Source organism: Octodon degus, unplaced genomic scaffold, assembly GCF_000260255.1.
Source record: "Octodon degus isolate 3935 unplaced genomic scaffold, OctDeg1.0 scaffold00221, whole genome shotgun sequence".
Classification (NCBI taxonomy): Eukaryota; Metazoa; Chordata; class Mammalia; order Rodentia; family Octodontidae; genus Octodon; species Octodon degus.
In genome coordinates, this window is record NW_004524797.1 from 1,281,614 (window position 1) to 1,302,907 (window position 21,294).

Below are 21,294 nucleotides of genomic sequence, written 5' to 3' on the forward strand. Positions count from 1 at the left end.
ACCTCATTTGTGCTTTTTCTCCCAAATATCTGCTTTAAAAACACTGAAAAAGAAACCTCATCTTGCTGCTGTGAACATGAGTCACATTTTTACAGCACGGGTTAATGTAAACAAATACACGGTTAAAAATGAAGGTGCTGGTCTGGGCAGCTAAGATGGCTCCCTTTTGTGCAGCTGCAGTGGTACCAAGAGAGATTTGCCGCCTCAAAGACCTTTCCTGGTGGCCTGACCCAGGTAAGCAGAACAGAGGCCCAGACCCAGGAACCCCGTTCCTTTTCAGTGCTGCAGACATTTGCTTGCTAATTATTAATGTGAATGGAAATGTTAAATGACAGGCAATCATACTGGGCTTCTATGTAAAATCCCTTTTAAAAAATATGTTTAAAAACCACTGGGATACATTGATAGCTCTTTACACGAACAATAGGATACCTCTAAATCACCTATTTAGGAGTGTGTATGGATGGATGGATGGAAATGTGCTGTGTTATGCACTTTTGGATGTGAGAACGCAAATTACTAACAATGGCAAAAGCCTCAAGAATCCACCTGAACGATGACCCAGGCACCTACAAATTCCAGGATCTTCTCAGAAATTAATTATAGATGCTTGAGCATCTCAGAGCGCAGTGAAGCTGGTATTCAAATGCATCCACCCTCTTCACTCTTGAACTAATTTAGCACACACTATGCTCCAGGCACTCCACAAATACAAATGCCTTTAATTCCTGTGAAAAAGAGTGGAGACCTCCAGGGACAGGGCAGAGAACTCTCGGCCTCAGCTGGGGGCCCATCACCCATTAAAAGTAGATTGTGCATTCTTCCTTATCCCTTCATTCTTTTTTTTAAAAAATTTTTTTTTTAATTTATCTTATTTGTGTGTGTGTATGTGTGTATGTGTGTGTGTGTGTGTGTGTGTGGTCAGCTCAGCCCACCAGGGGGCGGGACTGGCTGGCATGTGGTGCTGGGGGATTGAACCACGGTCCCTGTGCTTTGCTAAGCTTGTTGTAAGTAGGTGCTTTAGACCACTGAGCCATCTTACCACCCCTATCCCTTCATTCTTCCAAAAACAATTGTACTAACCCCAAGAACCAGTTGTATCATTACAGCCAGGTAAAGAAAGGCACCTAGATGCCCTTTTCAAAGCATCTCCAAGGATAAGGTAGGTGAGAATCAAGCTTTGGGGATCACTGCTGAGGGACAGAGGACAAACAACTTCCTAGGTAGGTAACCTGTAAGCCAGGCTGTCAAGGAAAATTAGCCCGTTAATCGCTAGAAGCGCGATTGCTGTTCCTCTCTGAGGTGGCAGGAACTTCAAGCTGCTTTTGCTCAAAAAACAGTGACTTTACTTGGGCCTTCAGATGCTCAATGGGTAACCAGAAACAGAATAAAGCTTGCCATTTCTTCACCTTTATTTTGTGAGTGTTTCTTTCATTGTCTTAAAACTTTGGGTCAGCTCCCTGTTCAACTTTACAAATTGGCATGTTCATCATTCAAGGAATGTCATCTAAAACCTGGTAATACAAAGCTTATTAGCCCTGAATTACCTAAGCTACCTCCTCCCCTTTCAGAGGATACCAAGTAAGAGGGTTGCAGGGACATTCAGCTGCCAGGAGGTATGTCTTGCTCAGGACCCCCTGGATGGGCTCCTGAAGGGCTCCAGTCTTTGTCCTAAACCTACCAAGTCATCTTGGATGCCAGCAAAGCCTCTATAAAACCAAGATGCAGCTTTACCCCTAAACAGAAGCAGTCACCTCAGGGGGACTGAACTGCTTCTTTGAGTCCTCTAAGGACTTCTCTAGAGCTGCAAAACCAGAACTGGGTTAACGATCAAGCAGACCCTAGCCCACCTTGGCACCACGTCAAAGCCTGTGCCTTTCCTTTGTTAGTGGGCCAGTTTGATCTATTTGCTTTGCTTTTTTTTATTGCCAGAACTGTATCCCTTTCAGCAAGACAAACAGAAGCCCCTTCCCAGTTTTCTGTTGCTTTCCAGTTAGAGCTTTTGCCTATAACTTTGTGCTGCTGCCTCAGTTTTAATTCCCATTATCAGTGAAGCAAGGACTTTGTGCTAACTAGTGACACTCACAACCCTGTAACACAGGCCCTGCTGCTAGCTATAGGAGATCTGAGGTAGGTGGGTGGCTCTGTCCAGTACCTCTCTTTAGGCCCTAAGGCACTGTCCCCTATCTCCTAAGAATATTGGCCATTGGGGTTCTAGCAACATGCCTTTCTGGGAATTACCCTCCACCATGAGGAAATGCTGGGCCCGAAGCCACGTCCTTTCCCAGGCCCAGCCAGGCAGTGACTGGCTGATGAGAAACGTGAGGCCCAGCCCAGTTCCTTCCCACCTCCAGAACTCTCCAGGGCTCGGCTACTGCCTCGGTGGTGACTACATCAGCGTGATTGAAAAATACAACGACTATTTAAATTCTAAAATAACTTTACTAGAGTAAAAAACGCTTTTCCATTAACCTCCTCAAAATACCTTCATCCTACTTTAAACATATGTAGCCTGTTGTTCTTGCCACTGTCTGAAACAGTTCTGGAAGGCCTTTCCCGTGTTGCTAATCACACTCTTGCAGCTGTCTTGATGTCTTGAATCAGTTCAAACCATTTACCTCTCATGATCATTTTGACTGTGGGGAAGGACCAGGGCCACACAGTGCCAGACTCAGTGAATAATGATGATGAAGATGCACTGAAATGCTTTCGCTTTGTCAGTAACATTCATTATATCTTTTTATCATACCTTATAAGACACTCACAAAAGGACTCCTAGAATTGCTTCAGAAAGTAGGAATAATGATGGGATATGTATAAAAATATTTGAACCAGAGGGAGTAGGTCAAGGGGCATTAATGACAATGTGTCTTTTGCTGCAATACATTTAAAACTATAAACATCACTATATATTTTGATCACATATTATATATATATATATGGCAGAGATCTGTGTCAAAAGCTGTTTGCAGGGAGCTCAAGTTGGAGGGCAATCCTTCTTTTTATAGAAGAGGAGATCAAGAGGCAGAGATTAGGCCATTCAAGTTTACCTGGCTAACAAGTAGACCAAGATGTGGGCCTAGAAAGCCTGTCTCCAGAGACCCTGCTGTGGACGAGTCACACCTCTTGGGAAGACAAAGGTGGGCCTGACTCCTCAGTCCCTTCCACACCTTCCTCCTTCCACAGTGGACAACATCCAAAGCAGACTCCAGTACTTCACTTTGCCAGTGACCAATTTTCATCAGGAGCTGTGGGAAGCTTTGATTCCAGGAGAAAGAACACAGGTAGGAGGCAAGGGGTAGAGTCGCAGTTGTGTGAGGCAGAGGCTCTGAGTTTCCCTCACCTCTTCATACAGGGCCAGCCGGCAGCCAGGCCCGCTGTGTGTCACACGCTGAATGTGTACAAGCCAGCTCTGCAGAAGCACATGCAGGCAGAGCTGGCATCCGTCCGCTCCAAAGCCATGTATCTTGTCAAGTGGAATTTATGTTGCTGTGTTTCCCTGATTTTAGAGAACTTCCTTCCTGCGCAGGAAGCTGGCCAGCTAAAATACCTTGACCTGAGAAGCAAGGGCCACTCTGGCCTCACACAAAGAGAAAGGTCTGTGATGGACTTTCTTACAGAACTATTGTCCTCCACAGTGGAATGTCACTGATGATTAATTATTTATTAAAAAAATTTGCTCACTATTTATATTTTCAATGCTTTAAAAATCCATGCTTAAGTTTCTTCATGTAAAGGCAACTAAATTTTTACTAGACTACCATTTGGTTAGAGATAGCTCAAAAATACCATAATGCAGCTTTAAAATTAGTTAGCAATGCACTTAGGAAATTTTTGGAAATACTTTAAAGATAAATATGCAGCTCAATAAAATCAACTCTCCTATAAGAAATAATAACTTTAAAATGATCCCTCCTGATGGGGAATTATTGTGTAGGATGATAAGACAGATCTAGAGATGGACGGTAGGGACAATTGCATAACAGAAATGTACTTAATGCCACTGAATTATGTAGTACAAATGGCTAAAATTATAAATATTATCTTATGCACATTCTATCACATTTCAAAAGAATGCTAAGGTTAGTAGGATTGAGATCCATGGCTGTAGAAGAAGCTGTATGTGCAGAACAAGATGGATGGTAAAGGAATTTTTAAAAAAAAGCCCATCTAAATGTGAGTCTGTCTGAATGGTGTTTATTGGTGACTTTGATTTGCATTTTTATATTTCCACAATGAATGTATTCTATTATAATCCAGCCAAGAAATACATAATTATTTTAAAACACCAGAATAAATAACATGTAACTTGAGGTTTTAACATACCCCCGCAACTGGACTCAGAGAAGACGTTACACATAAGATGCATCTCCGAGGAGTGACCAGTCAAACTAAATTGCAAACGTTTGTACAGAGGCAGGACCCAGGCTGACAGAGAGGACTGGTCTAAAAAGCAGGGGCCAGCATCCTGGCTCATCCTGGCCTGTCAGCCAGTAGCTCCAAGGGGCACACCTGGAAAGGGGGGCAGTGACAAGCCAACGTCTCTGCCCTGCCTGGACTGGGATTCTCTTGTCCCCTAATGGGCAAGAGCTTTTCCAGGAGTAGGACAATGAACAGAAGTGAAGCTTGCAAGCTAGATTGCTTGTGCCTAATCCCAGCTTCTTCATTCCCCACCTCTGTGATCTTGGGCAATTTATTTAACTTCAGTTTCCTTACTTTCAAAGTGCCAACAGTCTCCACATTGTGGAGTTGTATTAGCCTCTATGGCTGCTCTATCGAAGTCCCTCAACAACCACAGACCAGTGGCTTAAGCAACAGGAAGGTATTGTCTCACAGCCCTGGAGGCCTGAAGTCTGAAATTAAGGTGTTTGTAGGGCTGATGCTTCAGAGGTGTAGAGGGGGCTCCACTTCCTCACCTGTTTCTGGGCTTCTGGTGGCTCGCTGGCACTGGAGTGTTCCTGATCTCCTAGAATCACTGTGCCTCTCTCTGCCTTTGTTACTTGGGCTTCTACTTACCGGCCTGCCCCCACAAATGGTCCTTTTTTATGAGGACACTAGCTATAACTTAGCATTACCTTAGTCTGCTGTGCCTCCAGCTTAACAAATTACAACCACAGTGACCCTAGTTCCAAACAAAGTCCAATTCTGAGCCTGGCACGGAGACCACCACGCTAGGTCGCTGCCTACAAAGTCCAATTCTGAGGCACTGTAGATTGTTTTGGGGCAGGGGATTCAACCCAATGCAGACAGGCATTACTGTGAGTATTAAATGAGATAATGAATTAAGAGCTTAGCATAGTCCCCAGCATACAGGAGCACTCAAAACTGCTAGCCTTTTATATCATCATTACATTTGTCATTATAGTAACTGTTACTATAGAGGGAGATGGTGGGGAGGCCACTGTCTCCCCAGCGCCTTCTCTGTTTTGTTCAGTGACTAGGATGAAGCCTACACTCAGGGCTTCTGTTAAAGCGCTCATAAAATGATACACTCCCCCACACTGCTTTTCATTAGGAAGAAAATAGCTCCTTTTTCCCCCTGACTTGAGGAAGTTAAACTTGCAAGCTCTGGAAGGCGAGGCATCAATTCAAACAAATTGTTAAACCATATTATTTTGATCTTTCAAATTTATCTGACAGCAGAAGAAGGAGGTTTTTTTTTTTTTTCTCTCTCTCTGCTGTACATTGTCTGTAGTCATTTGCAAGTGTGTATGAATAAATGGGGGATGGGCAGTCTTTGGTTCCTCAGAACATAGGCTTCCGAGACCTGAACTCAGAATGGGAAGAACTGGGGTGTGGTTCTGACCAGGTTTACTAGGAATGCCCCCACAGTACCCAATGTAGCTACTTTTCTTTTCTTCACTGCAGTTACCTAATTTATTCAATCAATAAGTATGAGCTTCACAGACTAGCGGCTGGTCTTATTAAGATACCAGGAAGGTAAAGACAGTTACAGGGCCATGGTCAAGGGTGTCTGGGGCTCACTATTCAGAGGAAGGGGGCAGATGTACATGTGTCTTCCACTTCCAAGATAAAAATTTGGTCCTGCCCCCTTCCACTCATCTCACCTGGCTGTTCAGATCTTGGATTCTTTGGAGGTAAAGTCTTGCATCTTACACTTCCTGCTTGGCCCAGGTCTGGCTTGTAGGAAGACCTAGGAATGCTGGTTGAAGTATCAAGATATCTGAATAGTTAAGAACATGGTTTTCAGCCACCCAGACAGGCAGTCTGGAATAAACACCCATGTATTACCTGTAGGGCCTTGGGCAAACCATTTATCTTTGCCTGACCTGTTTTCTTTCATCTATAGCAGGGCAATTAATTACTGAAATATTTATTAATTAAATCAGTATTACATCATAAGATATCTACCATGTCTGAGGTACCTGATCACAAGCCTTGAAGACACAGTGGAAAACAAAACAGTTTTCATGAGTGAAACAAGTATGTCAGGTGGGGGTAACTACTGTGGAGAACAATATAGTTCCCCAGTAGCCCTGGCAGGGGGGTGAGCTGATCGGGGTAGAGGAGCTGTAATCTAACAAAGGGCATCAGGGATAACCTTGCTGAGAAGGTGAAAGGCGGGCAGTACACAAGTGAGGGACCACAGGCAGCTCACCAAGAAGAGCACCCAGGCTCTGGGCCGTGTCTGAGCATCATGGCTGTAGTGCTATACTTGGGATTCTGCCTGGGGTACCACAAATGCACAGCTCAGGTTAACATGCTATGAGGGTGATTGGGCCTAGAAAGGAAGATGGCAGGGACCCTCGGTTCACTCAGCGTGAAGTCCCACGTCAAGGGGCAGTATTGCTGTCATGGTATATTACTGCAATTGCCCCTCAGGACTGCTTCTGACAGTCATAGGGGCCCATCAGCAACAACACTCCGCCCCAGGCCTGAGCTTTGAGCCTCAGAGAGACAGGAGGGAAGGGATAGGCTTCTTTGTTGCCCCAGAAGGAACAGCAAGAGACTCCACCCTCCGAACATCCACATGCCCAAGATTCACCAACTTGGATGTATCACTGACACTCAGTCTCGCAAGAATCTGGAAATTACTATTAGCAGGTCTATGAATTCCGAGTCCTGACAGCCCAATTAGTTGCTGAGTTGAAAGCAGCTTTTTAGATGATAGCAGCCTAGAAGGCAACAGCGCCGAAGAGTGTGACTAAATTTTCCAGTGACATGGGACTTCACGCTGGAGTGAAGTCAAGGTGGCCAGAGGTTATCGGTAATCAATCACCAAGTTTTCCCCAGGTGTAAAGCACTAGGTGCTTCGCAGCAGGGGACCAAGAAATGAAGAGCTATGCTGCCTCTTTGTCTGGGAGACACAAACTCACTGGAGTAGATAAATGCTGTTCTCCTTGGCTTCGCCCCAACAGGCTGGGGTGGAAGTGACATGGGGCAGGCAGAAGAGGAGGGCAAAGATTCCACAGCCTCTTACCAGGGGAAGGTGCAGCCAGCAGGAAGCCTGGTTCTAAAGTCAACAGACACAGTAACAAAGGTTACAGTAATAGCTTCCTCTTGAAAATGCTTGAATTTCCCATGGAAATGCCTAGTTGCCTTAGATTGGGTTCCCTAGAAGCATGTATAAGCGACTTGCTAAAGACGGGAATCATGTAAGGCAGAGGAGAGAAGGGGAGAGGCCCAGCCAGGCGGTGGTTTCTCAGGCAGGCTTGCTTCAGTGGGAACCCGGAAAGGGAAGGCACTGGGAGTGGCAATGCCACATTAGTTGTTCTACCACCCGTAAGATGGGCATAACCTTCAGGCACCTCCAAACTAGGAGTCCCCTATCTCTTGGGGTTGTGGATGAGGGCAGGCTGCAGGTGTGAGCATTAGCTGGGCAAACCCAGCCAAAGCCCCACAAAAGGTCCCAGGGGATCCAGGCGGAGCAGAGACAACACCTGCTGTGATTAGTCTTATGTGGTGATTCTCCTGCTGAGAGGTGGTTTGAATGGCACTGAGCTCTGCAGGAGGGAGGTCTGTGAGCAGATGCCTCTCATGCCTAAGGTGACTTTCCAATCCCTAGAGTACATGGCAGCAAGAAGGAAGTGCAAAAGCATGCTTGCTCATGTAGCAGAGTTGTTTTTATATTTCCTATAATCTTTTTTTTTTTTTTTTTTTTTTCCTCGCATGCCTTCAGGGCACATTTGGCCAGCGGGAGAGTTGTGAGGTTCGAACTCCAGCCACCTGAGGCTGACAGCTTTGTGGAAGCAGCCACTTAAAGGACTGAGCTAGGCCCAGGCCCCCATATTTCCTATAATCTTAATTCTATTTAATAGATGTATTTCTTGATGAGTGGTTTAAATGAGATCACATATGTTAAGCAGACCTACACCAGGTACATGTATCATGATTGAGCACTGGATTCAAATCTGAATGCTGATGGGTAGGGCCCACATGAACTCATGGCTGTGCACTGGGCAATGGTATATTTTATCTGCTTTTGAGGGTGGGCTGATCAGCCAGAGGATGGAGGAAGAGACTCAAACTGGCTCCTATAGGATGCAATTCCACTGTGGTTAGCTGGGTCTGGGGTGTGACTGGGCTAAGGTGGGTGCAGAATGGTTTGCTGCTGATCCTTAGCAATCACCACTAGCGGGAGCTTAGAATGGAAAACAGTTCCATTGGGAGCTAGCCAGAGGTCACAGGACAGGGCCTACCTTCTAGAACATCCAGCTTCTTGGTGGACTTCTTAGTGATCTGTTTCTTTTCTCACTCAAATGCAACCTAAAAATAATCTATGGAGTAAAAGAGGACGTCAAATGTAAAACACAGATGAGTGGAGGGCAGGAAGGCTGAGGTGTCAATTCTGCATTGGAAAATAAAACCAGGACTCCCCAGCCCTCAAAGATGACACATAGCCGTTCGTGCATGTTTACACGTGCATGTAAAGTGATGCATGTTTGCACGTGTGTGTAAAGTGGTACATGTTTGCACATGTGTGTAAAGTGCATGTTTGCATGCATGGATTTAAAGTGGTACATGTTTGCCCATGTGTGTAAAGTTCTTGGATAAAACAGTGACTGCCAACTTTTTTTTTTTTTTTTTGTGGAAAATGGCTTTTATACACAAAGAACAACTACATGTTCCATTTTTCTGTTAAAAAAACTATGGGTTAAATCAACAAAAATGTTCACAGAAATGAAAAAATTGTGTAAAGAAACAAATCATTGCATTTATCTTTACAAAAAACCATAAACATGCATCCATTTCTCATTTATCAGAGCAACTGAAATACATGTCTGAACATTAAAGCAGTGATGATCCTGATCCACAGCAGCAGGCAGCCATGCCAGAGTGCACGTCTAGTAAGCTACCTCACCTGCCCTGCCCTGCTATGCTTAAACCATTTGTTATCAGTTTTTTTGTACCAGATATATGGGATAAGCATTAGTAGCAACAACTATATAGTTACTTTAATGAAGCATTAGTTTTCTTTGTAGCTTTTATTTTGAGGAGTTAGCCTTCAGCAGCACAAGCACTTGCCACAAAAAGAACAAACCTTTTTTTTTCCTGGTCTTTTTGAGGCAAGGTCTCGCTATGCAGTTCAGGCTGACCTTGAGCTCACTTTGTAGCCCAGGCTGGTCTCCAACTTAAAACAATCCTCCTGCTTCAGCATCCCGATTACTGGGATTACAGGCGTGAGCCCCCACGCCCGGCCCCGAACACAGCATTTTTGGATAAACACCTCACAAGCAGGCTACACTGAGTAACATTTTTGTACAATGCTTTTATGTTTATTTACAAAACAAATACTGAGTGGCTGGTACAAGGCAAGCACTATAGTCTAGTCTAGAGGAAAAGACATGGATATATACATATCTAAAATAAAGCCTATAGTTCCTAAGAGATATAATAAGCAAACAAAAGAGCATAGAAAAGACACTTCCCCACATCAATATGGACAGATATATGCTACTGGCTGGTATTCTTGGTCATCAAAGGGAGCTCCCTCAGATATCTCTACAAACCTATTCTGGTTACTAGATCTTGTTTCTGTTCTGTGATGCTATGATTAAAGTTTGCACCTTACTGGTAACTCTTAGCCATAGAAATGGCTGCTGTTTCTTGCAACTTTAAGAGATTACTTCAATGTTCCCTTTCTGCACTTTCAGGTGTTTTTTTTTTTTTTTTTTTTTTTTTTTTTTTTGCGGTACCAGGGATCAAACTCAGGACCTTGTGCTTGCCAGAGAGGCGCTTATGTCGCTAAGCTATACCCCCAGCCCTCAGTCTTCTATCTATACCCCAACTCCTTCCTTTTTTGAAATATCTAGTGTAGCTTTTGTTTCCTTGACTAATACAAAACTTAAACGTTTTAACATAAGCATGACTTAACCATTTAGAAAAATAAACATTAACAGGTATATTTCAGTAACTAAAATGAATTATAGTAGTACACGGTATAGCACCCAAAGACATATGAAGGAAATGTAACTTATGGCACTTTTGCCTCTACCTTCAGAAAAATAAAGCTTCCACCCTCTATATGGTATAAACTGATCCAATGTTGACTGTAGTAGCGAACACTGTGGGGTTTGATCAGAGGTTTGTTTTCCAGTGGTTTTATTCAGGTCAGGTCTGTGATCTTTTTCTCTCCATTTTCCTGCGAAGTTCCCACCACTTCTTCCTCTTTTCCAGCTTTGAAATCTTCCTCGTCCAAATCCTCTGCCTCTATATGCTCCACTCATGTCCTCTCCAGCTCCTCAGGCGACCCCTGCCAGGTCTTCTGGCTTTCCTCAGCCGCGGCTCTGCCGAAGGTCCAGCGCAGGACCTGCCCCTCTCGTTGCAGCAGCTCAGGAACTTCAGTTTTTCCACTCACTTGGAAAAGCGTTAGGGGTGTGGAGCTGCGCAATAGCACCACAACCTACGGCTAGTCACTCAATCCAGTGACTGCCAACTTGAGGGTCACATACCAGTGGAAATGATGTGAATGGAGGAGGCTGGAGACAAAGCTAAGATTTCCCCTGGGAAGAGGAATCCACCGGCTGTCTGAAGCCACTTACTTCACTTGGAGTATTCTAGCAAATGGACATTTCTGAGATTTTCTTTAGATGAAATGCTGGTGTGGTGAAAGTGCCAACAGTGGGCAGTATTTGAGTTTTAGTAGAGACACATTTTTTTTTAAAGCTTGCATAAAACGTTAAGGGGTGCCATGGTTGAGGCTGGGCTCCCCTTTAGCAGCAACAAAAGCAAATAGATCAGAAAGCTCTACACTTGCTGTTGTTCCTCACCTTCTTAATAAGATAAAGTAGAAGATAACAGCTATCAGAGGTGAGAGGCCCAGACTTGGGGGTGAGCTCTCCTGATTGACAGAGGCGGGGTGGAGGGTGAAAGATAGTTTTATCATTTTGGGGGAACTTATGGGCCACCCCCTTCCTGCTGTGATTATTTCTGCAGGGAGTGATGGGTGAGCTCAGGAAAGGGGTGAGTGAGAACGCAGTTCTCTTCACCTTCAAAAGTATTCCCCAGGAGCTTCTTCAGTCTCTTCATGGCTGGATATTCTTGGAGACCTCATGGCTCCTCTCAAACCTGGGGTACACAGCCCAAGGGACCCTCTGGGACTCACATTACATGTGCCACAGTGTCATAATAGGATAAAGCAAGCTTCTATTAATTTAGCTTGTTGTAGGCACCACCAAATGTAGTGTCCTTCTAAGAGACGTGGTGGAAGGGACTTGTACCATAGGGTTAGGTTACAAAGGTTAGAGTCACCTATTAGTCTGACGCCAAAAGGATCTGTTCACTTTGAGACTTAGGAGAGCACCCTCTTTCAAGAGCCTGGAAACTGGGAAGAATTAAACAGTTATCAGCTGAAGAAAAATGAAGGCTTTGCTTTTCTTTCACCTGAGTGCTTAGCAATGTTTCGATGCATGTATTGAAAACTTATAACCGCCTGACGATGAATTCAGGGGCCCCTTTGTAACAAAATCCAAGATAGAAGAGTCTGTTAGGTCTTGCGGTGCACTGACATATTGAGAGCAGGACAAAGGAGACGTGGCACTGCAGCCTGCCCATGCGCACATGGCACAGGGCAAGTACCTACTGGATGGGCATCTTGCAATTACTGAGGCATTCTATTTGCTTACTGAGTTTCAGGAAGATGGAAGATTGTTACTTGGACTTTGCTTCATAAATAGAACCTAATCTTCCTTCCAGAGACCTTGGGCAGATCTTGGACCCTTCCTGGCAATTACTCATCTACTTGTCTATTACCTCTATCAGATTGGGGGGCGTTCCTGAGAGCAGGCACAATCATTATTCCTCTCTGTATGCCACACAGTGAGTCCAGGGTCTGCTAATGGAGTGAATGAATATAGGCACAAATATATCACTGATAAGCTTAAAACAAAAAGCGTATGTTGTGTGTGTGTGTCCTTAAGCAATTCTTAAGGATGCTGTCCGAGAATCATCCAGACTGCTGTTCATATGTGCACTCTTGGGCTGTACAGAAAGGCCAGTGCATCAGGTGTTCTGGAGCAGGGCCAGCACACCTGGATTTTAACCAAGCTTTCTGGAATGTCCACAAATGCCTAGATATTTAGAGATCATTGCCCTAAACTAACTTTTCTCATCTGGGTTCCAAGACTCTCAGAAAATGGATTCTCAAAATGCTATGAACTTTTGAGATCTGAGTAGTTGATTCCAGCCTGAATTTCCTGAATGCTTATTTGGCAGAAGAGGGCCTCTAGACAGGAAAGCACCCCGAGATTTCCAGAGCATGGGGGCAGAATCATGGTGCAAAACATAAGCATGGAATCAGAGGTGCCCCTCTCAGGGAATCACTGGCAACAGCCACCTAGGCAATTGGTGTGCCGGTAGGGACACGGAAGCCTGTTTCTGTATGTGCCAGGGAACTCAGAAAGAGAGAGACCTCATGAAATGAAAAACAGAGGTGTGCTCCAAGTGAAGCTGGAGCACCATGCTAGGATGTATGGAAGAAATTTCTTCATCAACATACTGTTTCGGTTACTTCTCTCTCGTTGCTAGGACAAATACCCGACATTCAAAATTAGGGAAGGAAAGGTTTATTTAGCTCACAGTTACTGGAGGTTTCAGTCCGTACTGAGCTGGCTCCAAGGCCGAGTGGCACATGGCAGAGAGCAACCTTTCATGGCTTCAGCAAAGAGCAGAGCAAAAGCAGTGGCAGCAACTCAGGAGACTAGCTAGCCTCTCTCCCCTCCTTGCATTGTAAAGCAAAGCACGTGCCCCGGGGTGGGTGCATTACCCACACCCACCATAATCAATTACGAATCCAAAAGCCGCCCCATGAGTGCATGAGGCTTGGGGGGGGGCAGCTAGACACAGACCAGAACACATATCAACCCAGAAGCACAGGCCAGCTCCTAGCAGAGAGCAGACACTGAATCAATTGGAATTGAGTCATGGATGTAATTAATTTAATGTGTTTAAACGATTTTCTGTATAGTAAACATGCTGAATGAGGGTGCCCAGAATAAGGTGTCCGCCTGAGAACAGCAAAATGGACAGCGTGTGTGCCATATAACGCACACCCTCCAGCAAGTGGAAAACGCTTCCATTTATTTTCCCTCCCCGTTCCTTTCCTTTCTAATTCTTTATTGATAGCTGAACTTGGCCTTCTGTGGTCTTCTTGTACCACAGAGGCACTTTTTATTTGTCAGAGGACATCCTTTTTTACTGTGATCAGAAGACAATTTTAATGAAACCTGTCTACTACCCAGTGCCAAGCACATATTAGTATGTGACAAAGGGAATAAGGATGAAGGTAAAACAGTGCAGAACTGTATCTCTTTGCAGCCTTTCTTGGTGACAAAGGACTTCCACGAAGGGAAGGGAGGTGGCATGGAATTAAGCAGAGGCATGGCCAGGCTTGCTGCCATCCTGCCACTGCCAAAGCACCCTGCTGGATGACTTTCTGGACCTCAGATATTCACTGGCAGCATGAGAGTGTTGAATCTGAGTATCCTTAAAAGTGATTTCAGATCTGACATTCACTGAATTATGAGTCACCAGCGAGTGTCAAGGAATCTCCCATTAAAAAGAAATTCATCTTCCAGACCTGCAAAGCATTTTAGGCAGACTTGTCTAATTGCTCAAGTAGGGATTATGTATTATCTGGCTGAGATGAAAGGGCACACGCAGAAGTGGTTATAAATGGTCTCCCATGAAGCTACTCCCAGGCATTTAGGCAAAACGCTGAGTTCTAGGAATGGAGAGATGACAAAATACTTTCTCAATTCTGTAGCTCTCTATCCATTTCACCCCTGGTTACTATGAATTCATTCTATGAAATAAAAAGTAGACATGAAATAAATGTACCCAGGTTTACAAACTGCACTGTTTCGATGTGTACCCTCTTTGAGTACTCATCTGTGTATATGGACAGCATGGCCACTGGGAACGGACCTTGGAAACGTGGTGCTGGGGGCTGAACACACTGCCTCCTGCAGGCTACAGAAGCTCTACTACTCCATATCCTTTTGTGTTTTTTACTTTGAGATACAGTCTTGCTAAGTTGTCCAGCCTGGCCTTGGACTGGTGGCCCACCTGCCTCAGCCTCAGTACTAGCTGAGATTATAGGCACATGCAAGCATGCCCAGCTCTTGCAGGTATTTTCACTGGTGTTGCGTGCAGCCTTTTTGGGGTTAGCTGGAAAGGAGCTTTGGGGGAAGGGTGTGAACAGACAGGCCTCTGGGCTCCTCTGCTCACTGAGGAGCTTCATGTTTCATCTACCCGGCTCCACGAGAGATTTGTATGACAAAGGGTTGTGAGGATAAGAAACAATTTTAAAGCAAGGATGAGGAAAGCTGTTAAAGCTTCCAGCTTGAATCCAGGCTGTGCTATAAAAACACCATGGCCAGTAACGACATAGATTCTTTATTTCTGAACTGTGGGAGTGGACACCCAGGACTTTCAGATTCTTCTACCCAGGGCCTGTGGAAATCTGCTTCATTTATTTTTTCTTCATCAATTTAGAATCTTTACATATTTCTCCATGCATTTGCTAGTGTCTCGACACTATTTGATCAAGAATATTAAGTTATTAAGTTATATTTTGCCACTGTTTAGAACATTCTTAAAATCACATGTTAAAGACTAGAATGATAAGCAAGTAACTTTGAAAATACAACAGCAATCAACAAAATATTTTTTCCAAACCTCATAGCATCCCTGCCAGTCAGAGCAGGGGTTACTTGGAGGGTATATTAAGGACCAGATGCTTGGGTCTCACCCCCAAAGGATAATTCAATAGGTCTGGGGCCCTAACAAGCACCCAGGTAAAGCTGGTCACACCCTAGGAATGGTCACCGTGTAAGATCAAAGCTAGGCTCTTCCGCTTGGCGCTGGGGCGTCAGGCTTCCACCTTCCTTGCCAGCTCTAGCATCTACCTTCCCAGGGCTGTAGTCAGGTCACAGTGCCCCTCCCACCCCGTGCACCCCCCATCATGCTCTGGTCTGGCCAGGCTCCCAGCCCTTCCCTGTCCGTTCGGCTCCTACCCACTGTTCGTGGCACAGCTCAGATGCCACCTCTTCCAAAATACTTGCCCTGACTTTTCCACCAAAATAACAGAAGTCTTCCAATCTCATGGTGATTCTTACATTGTACTGAACACTTCTAGCCTCCTGATATCAGTGTTGCCTGAGACTCACCCTTGTAGTGGGCCACAGGCTCCATCTTGCTTTGGAGTCCACAGCCTCATGCCCAACCTCAGCACCTACACAGGCCCTGCCTAGCACAGCCACAGCAGGCCTAAGCACACCCCCTCTGGATAGGCACTTTAGGAAATATGCCCATCAGCTCCTCCTAGCTCCTCCCAGGGACAGACTCACTCTCCAATGACCAAGTTAAAGCACAAGATAGCACTTTAGCTCATTCAATATAGTCTTCAAAAATTTCATATCCTTTCCAGAAGAAGAGTCAGAATTGGTGGCAAATACACCATGAGTCATAAATAACTACCACTTACATCCTTTACCAGAACATACTGTAATATAGCAATTAAGACCTAGACCTAGGTTGGAATCTTAGTTCTGCTCTGATTAGCTGCAGAATTTAAATTCTCAGAGCTTCGTGTTCCCAGTTGTTAATGGAGATTCTGACAGCATCTACTACCTATGAGTGGCATAAGAAAGCAATGCGACCATTATTAACAGCAGTAGCTGGCGTTTCCTGGGGGCACAGCACTGGGCATACGTTATTGAGTGTAGTCTACATGATGTACTTAGGCATAGTACTGCTATGTTAACCACATGATAAACATTCAAGAAATAGCCATTATCATTGCTAATTTCCCCAACTTCTCTGCACAAGACATATTATTATCTCTGTTTCCCAGATGAGAAACTTGAGGCTCAGAACAAGTAGGCTGCAGAGCAACCAGCAGCAAGTTGTGCCGTGAAATGGCTCATCTTTATAACCACTTTGTAAGGTAGGCACTATTCCTGTTATGGGAAGGGAAATTCTGTGTTTCAAAGAAAGGGACTTGTAAAGCAAAAACAAAAAAGAAAGTGACTCGTAAGTGAAGACCTCGGATTTGAACCTGACTATCCAGAGCTCTCCCTGGCCCTCTCCACCCATCACTTAGTGAAAATGCACCTGCAGCAGACACATCTGCTATCGGCCACTTCTTCTTCCCAAGGTAGGAGAGCATATTCTGCCTACTCTTCCTTTCAACAGCCCTGTACCTAGTGGCCTACTGGAAGCTGTTTCAGTGACTCCAGAGAACAGACCACGTGCACAGCAAGGTTACAGCCTTTCTCCTTGCCTCCTGCTTCTGTGAACAGCCCCAAGGAAAAGAGAGCACAGGCGCGAGGCACTGACCGTGACCCCAAAGAAGTTGGTCTCATTCATGGCACTGAGGATGATCCTGCCCAGGGTGTGGTCGGTGTAGTTGAAGTCCTGGATGCGCTGGTGCCGGCTGCTGGCGTGCAGCGTTTCCATGGCCCTCTGGAGTGTCTTGGCGATGACCCAGATGCCATCGTAGGCATAACCGTGGAACTTGCTGGGCCCCACGCCCGACCGCTTGCTGTTGTACTCTCTCTCGTACTGCTGTGGGGTCTGGAAAAGCAAAGGGGCAAGGGCACTAAGTTCCAGCAGGGACACCTGTCACACTGACACTCCTCACTGCCCACTGTGTCCCCACATAGTGCTGGGCTCTGTGTACCACCTCACTTAATGCCACAGCCACTTCCTATGGTGGGTGACATTTTTATCCCTGATTTACAGACTAGGAAACCCATCAGAGGGCCAAATAGCTCTCAGCAACAGGGCTGAGGTGGAACCCCATTTTACTGGCAAGACCAAGAAGAGGGGACAGAACACCTAGCTAGGCCTCCCTTGATACCTGCAGGGCCTGGGACTATAGCACCCATGAGGACCACCCATGATAAGTCTAGATATTTGAATTACGGACAAGTCAACAAAATGTTTAAACCACATTTTCTACCCTACACTACAATGAATATATTTTCCAAATGATCTGGAAGGAGTGGATTGAATTCAGAACTGTGGTGGTCCTCAGGGCCTCAGGCCAGACCCAGTGAGTAGTGGCTTGCTCTGTGGCCTATCATCCCCCTGCTTCTCTCCTTTCCCTCCCCTCCCTCTCTTCCTCTTTGCTTCTCTTCCTTTTTCCTTCTCCTCTCTTCCTCTCCACCCCCCTTTCTACCTACTTCCTGTCTCCTCTCCTCCCATCTTCTCTACCCTACAGTCTGGTCAGACTCAGTCCACAACTTCTTCCCTTTCAGCCTCAGGTGCCTCCAGCCACCCCAGAGACAATATGGACACAGAGACACATACAGACATGCAGGTGGGGGTTGGGGGGGGAAGTCAGTGGCGCTTCCCATCTCATGTCTACTACTGCTTTTGTGCTTCACTTTGAGATTAATCTAGGCTTTTTTTGTTTGTTTTGTTTTTAATAGCTAGTACAGGGTCTACAGGGTCTATAGGGTCTCACTATGTAGATCAGACTCATAGTGATTCTCCTGTTTTCAGCTTCCCAAGTGCTGGGATTATAGGCACACACCACCATGCTGTCTCATTTGCTGTCTCAGTGTGCCCCAGGGACAGGGCCCACATGGCACACCAGGGATTGAACCCTGCTGCACTCTGCCTAAGCAGGTGCTTTAGTCTGCTGAGCTATCTGGCTGGCCCTAACCTAGGATTTGCAAACCAGCACAAGATGTTTGTGGCCAGGCCCAGTAGTACAGGCAGGCAGTAGAGCTAGGCCATCTGAGGCAGGGTCTTTCATTAGTCCCAGCCCCCATGCCTACAGGCAGTGTCTTGGAGAGTTACCATCCAGGTGCCTGGGAGCCAGTGCCAAGTGCCCCAGCTACAGCCCTGCAGGCAGTGTGCCAGCCTGACCAAGCATGCGCTATGCCCCAGCCAGTGGCTGCCTCCTTTCCTGCCTCAGGTCCTGGGGGGAGGCTTGGGTTTCTCTCTTAGTTTCCTATAGAAATGCAGCGCCTGCGGCCATCATCCTCTGCTCATCACTCAACACCGACAGCAGGGACAGACTTCAACGTCAGGGTTTTTCAAGGAGATGGGCCCACCTCTTGACCCCTCATGTCTGTTCCTCCATCCTGGCTGGCTTCTGAGGTACTTGGTCATCCCACTTAAAGGTATCTTCTCTTCCCAAACCCGCAGAAGCCTTCCACATTTTCACATTTGTTCATCATCCCTCGCTTCTGCACTTGGTGTTTTCTCTGCTAGAAAACTCTATCTTTTATTGCTTGACTATATTTTCTTTGATATTTAGATGTGATTTTGATCTACTTCTGGTTGATAATTTAGCTACTGGGCAATTTAAAAGCATTTAAAAATTACTTAGATGTGTGCTTCTCTAATCGCTTCAAGCATGAAAAGAATGATCCCCTTTGACTTCCCCTGTGCTCTTGGCTTTTGCTTCTGTGACCCTTCTCTGAGGTACACAAAGGCATCTGAGGACAGGTGGTGCTCCTGGAAGTCAACTTTTCATTGCTATAGCAAAACACATGAGACAATCAACTTATAAAGAGAAAAAGTCTCTTTTAGCTTACAGTTTGGGAGGTTCCAGTGCAACGTCTAGACTGATCCCACGGTGCTGGTCATGATAAGACAGCACATCACAGCAGGAATGCTTGGTGGAGTGAAACCACTCATCCCAGGCCAAGGAGCAAAGAGAAAAACCAAGGAGCTAGGATTCCACCTTCCCCTTGAGGGCTTACCCCCAGTGACCTAAGGGCCTCCCTCTAGGCCCTTAATAGTACCTCTCTGGGGACCAAGCCTGTAATACATGGGACTTTGGGGGACAGTTAGCTAATCCATAGCTTGATTTTCATTTGTTCCACCTAATGATTAGATTCAGATGCCCTTCTAGCCAGACTCTTAACCAGAACATGGTCCTGCGGCATCCCTCAAGGTATCTAGGGTTCACTTAAACTAGAGCATCCAAACTAGGGGGTGAGCATGCTAACTATGGTCTCATCATCGGGAGGTAACTGGGTGCAATTTTATACTTCCTTTATACAGTTTGTATGTGTGGAGGGACAAGAAGAGAATCAAGATCACATTGTTTAATTTGGGCTCGGGGCCTACACAAGCGCCTATAAATGATTTTCACGTATGCACCTGTGAATTCATATCTTTTCTACCTTACAAAACTGTTCTTCCCAGGAAAAAGGCATAGAAATAGGGCCAAGAATACTCAAAATATGGCTGTTTACCGCATCTCAGAGATCAGGGTTTTTGCAATGGGACACAGGTGTAGCGAAGCTGAAGGGTGACCTCATCCTGTCTTTACATCCCAGGCCATTCATCACTGTTCCCAGGTAATGCTAGCACCCATCTCCCTTGGGCCAAACAATGACAGCAGGAAGAAACACTCTTACAATTGTTGCAGAAAAAGTAGTAGTTGTTCGTAAAGCAGTCTTCCAATTATTCAAGGCAGAAGAATTTCCTCCATTGTAAAGTTGACAGCGAATGTTGATTAATTACTCCTGCTTTGAGGTCAAGTTTATCATGTGTTGCTAAAGTTTTGGAATATATATATATATATATATATATATATATATATTCTTTCTTACTGACAGGTTGGCTCCAGCATATTTTTGAAAGGCAGTTGTTGGAACTTGGAACATAGTTTCCCATAGAAACTGTTTATAAATAGTGGTTGGATTCCCAGTCTTACCCACGCAAGTTGCTAAGCCCACAATGTGACTAAATGTGATGGGTCTGTCATTCTAATGCAATCATGTTGAGCTCTGCTTCCAGGGGCTGGGGAGCCTCATGGGCCAGAAGGATTACAAGGAGATGCTCCTCTTCAGTAGTTTTCACTCATCCCTACCCCAGAGGCAGAATTGGTAGAATTCCTCTCTACAACTCTTGTGAGACATCTGATCTGAGTGCCTCACTGGGAAGCAGGCATAGCCAGCTTTCTGGGTCCTTTAATCTAGTGAGGAGATCATTTGGCTAACCTGTTCAAAGTATAGGTTTCAGGTACATTTTGTTTCAATATGTCAATAGGTCAGTTCACTTAGGCATCTACGTTTTTAAAGAATCTCTTATGGCAAGCAGACATAAATTGGTGATCCCTGACTATGTCCTTTCTGCAATATGATTGCCCTCAGTTATTTCTTGTCCTGCTCATGGCAAGGAAGCTCACTGTTGCTTCAGGCTGAGCTTCCCACCTAAGCAATGTGTTGTGTCCAAGATGCTGCTCTTCCAGTGCAGAGCTGACATTGGCCTCCTTGTCACCTGGGTCCTTCATGCCATATCTTCCTGTGAAGCCATGCAATGTGTTTGTTCTCTCCTGACCACTATCCCACCTCCACCCCAGGGACATGCTTACTCCATCCTCAAGTCACATCTACCTCCTGTCAAGCTGAATAATCCCAGTTCAGACTTCCACTGTGAATGAGACGATGTAGCTTATATCAGACCAAAACTTTCATCAAGAGCATTGAATAGAGCAGAATAAAGTACAAAAATATCTTTTTATAGATACCAGAGAGAAATCCTGATAGGCAGGAGTGAAAAGCCAACATGCAGGAGAGAAGAGAAATGCTTTGGGATGGGCCCGGCACCTTCTCTGAGGCACTTGCTAATTTGTAAGCAGGAAGGCTCATTGCAGAAACAGCAAGCAATGAACTAGAGAGTTTAGCAGCCCCTTCATGGGGGCCAAAACTAGCTCCAGGGTACAAAGGTTGCCATACTGGAAGGGCCCAGGGCCCATAGGCAAGGCAGCCACAGGGAAAGGAACCCAGCATCATAAATGACATTGCTGTTGAAATATTTGGTAACTAAGTTAAATAAAGGAAAGAAGGGCTGAGAAAACAGGCT

At 45.4% G+C, this 21,294-nt stretch overlaps 1 protein-coding gene across 1 annotated transcript in view; it reads right to left on the reverse strand.

Moving 5' to 3' along the window:
- Gabbr2 (gamma-aminobutyric acid type B receptor subunit 2) overlaps positions 1 to 21,294 on the reverse strand; it is a 391,890-nt gene that overhangs the window by 130,469 nt on the left and 240,127 nt on the right. Inside the window, exon 7 of the mRNA XM_004645219.1 lies at positions 16,801 to 17,037. Coding sequence (XP_004645276.1) covers positions 16,801 to 17,037 — 237 coding nt within the window. The remainder of the gene's footprint in view (positions 1 to 16,800; positions 17,038 to 21,294) is intronic.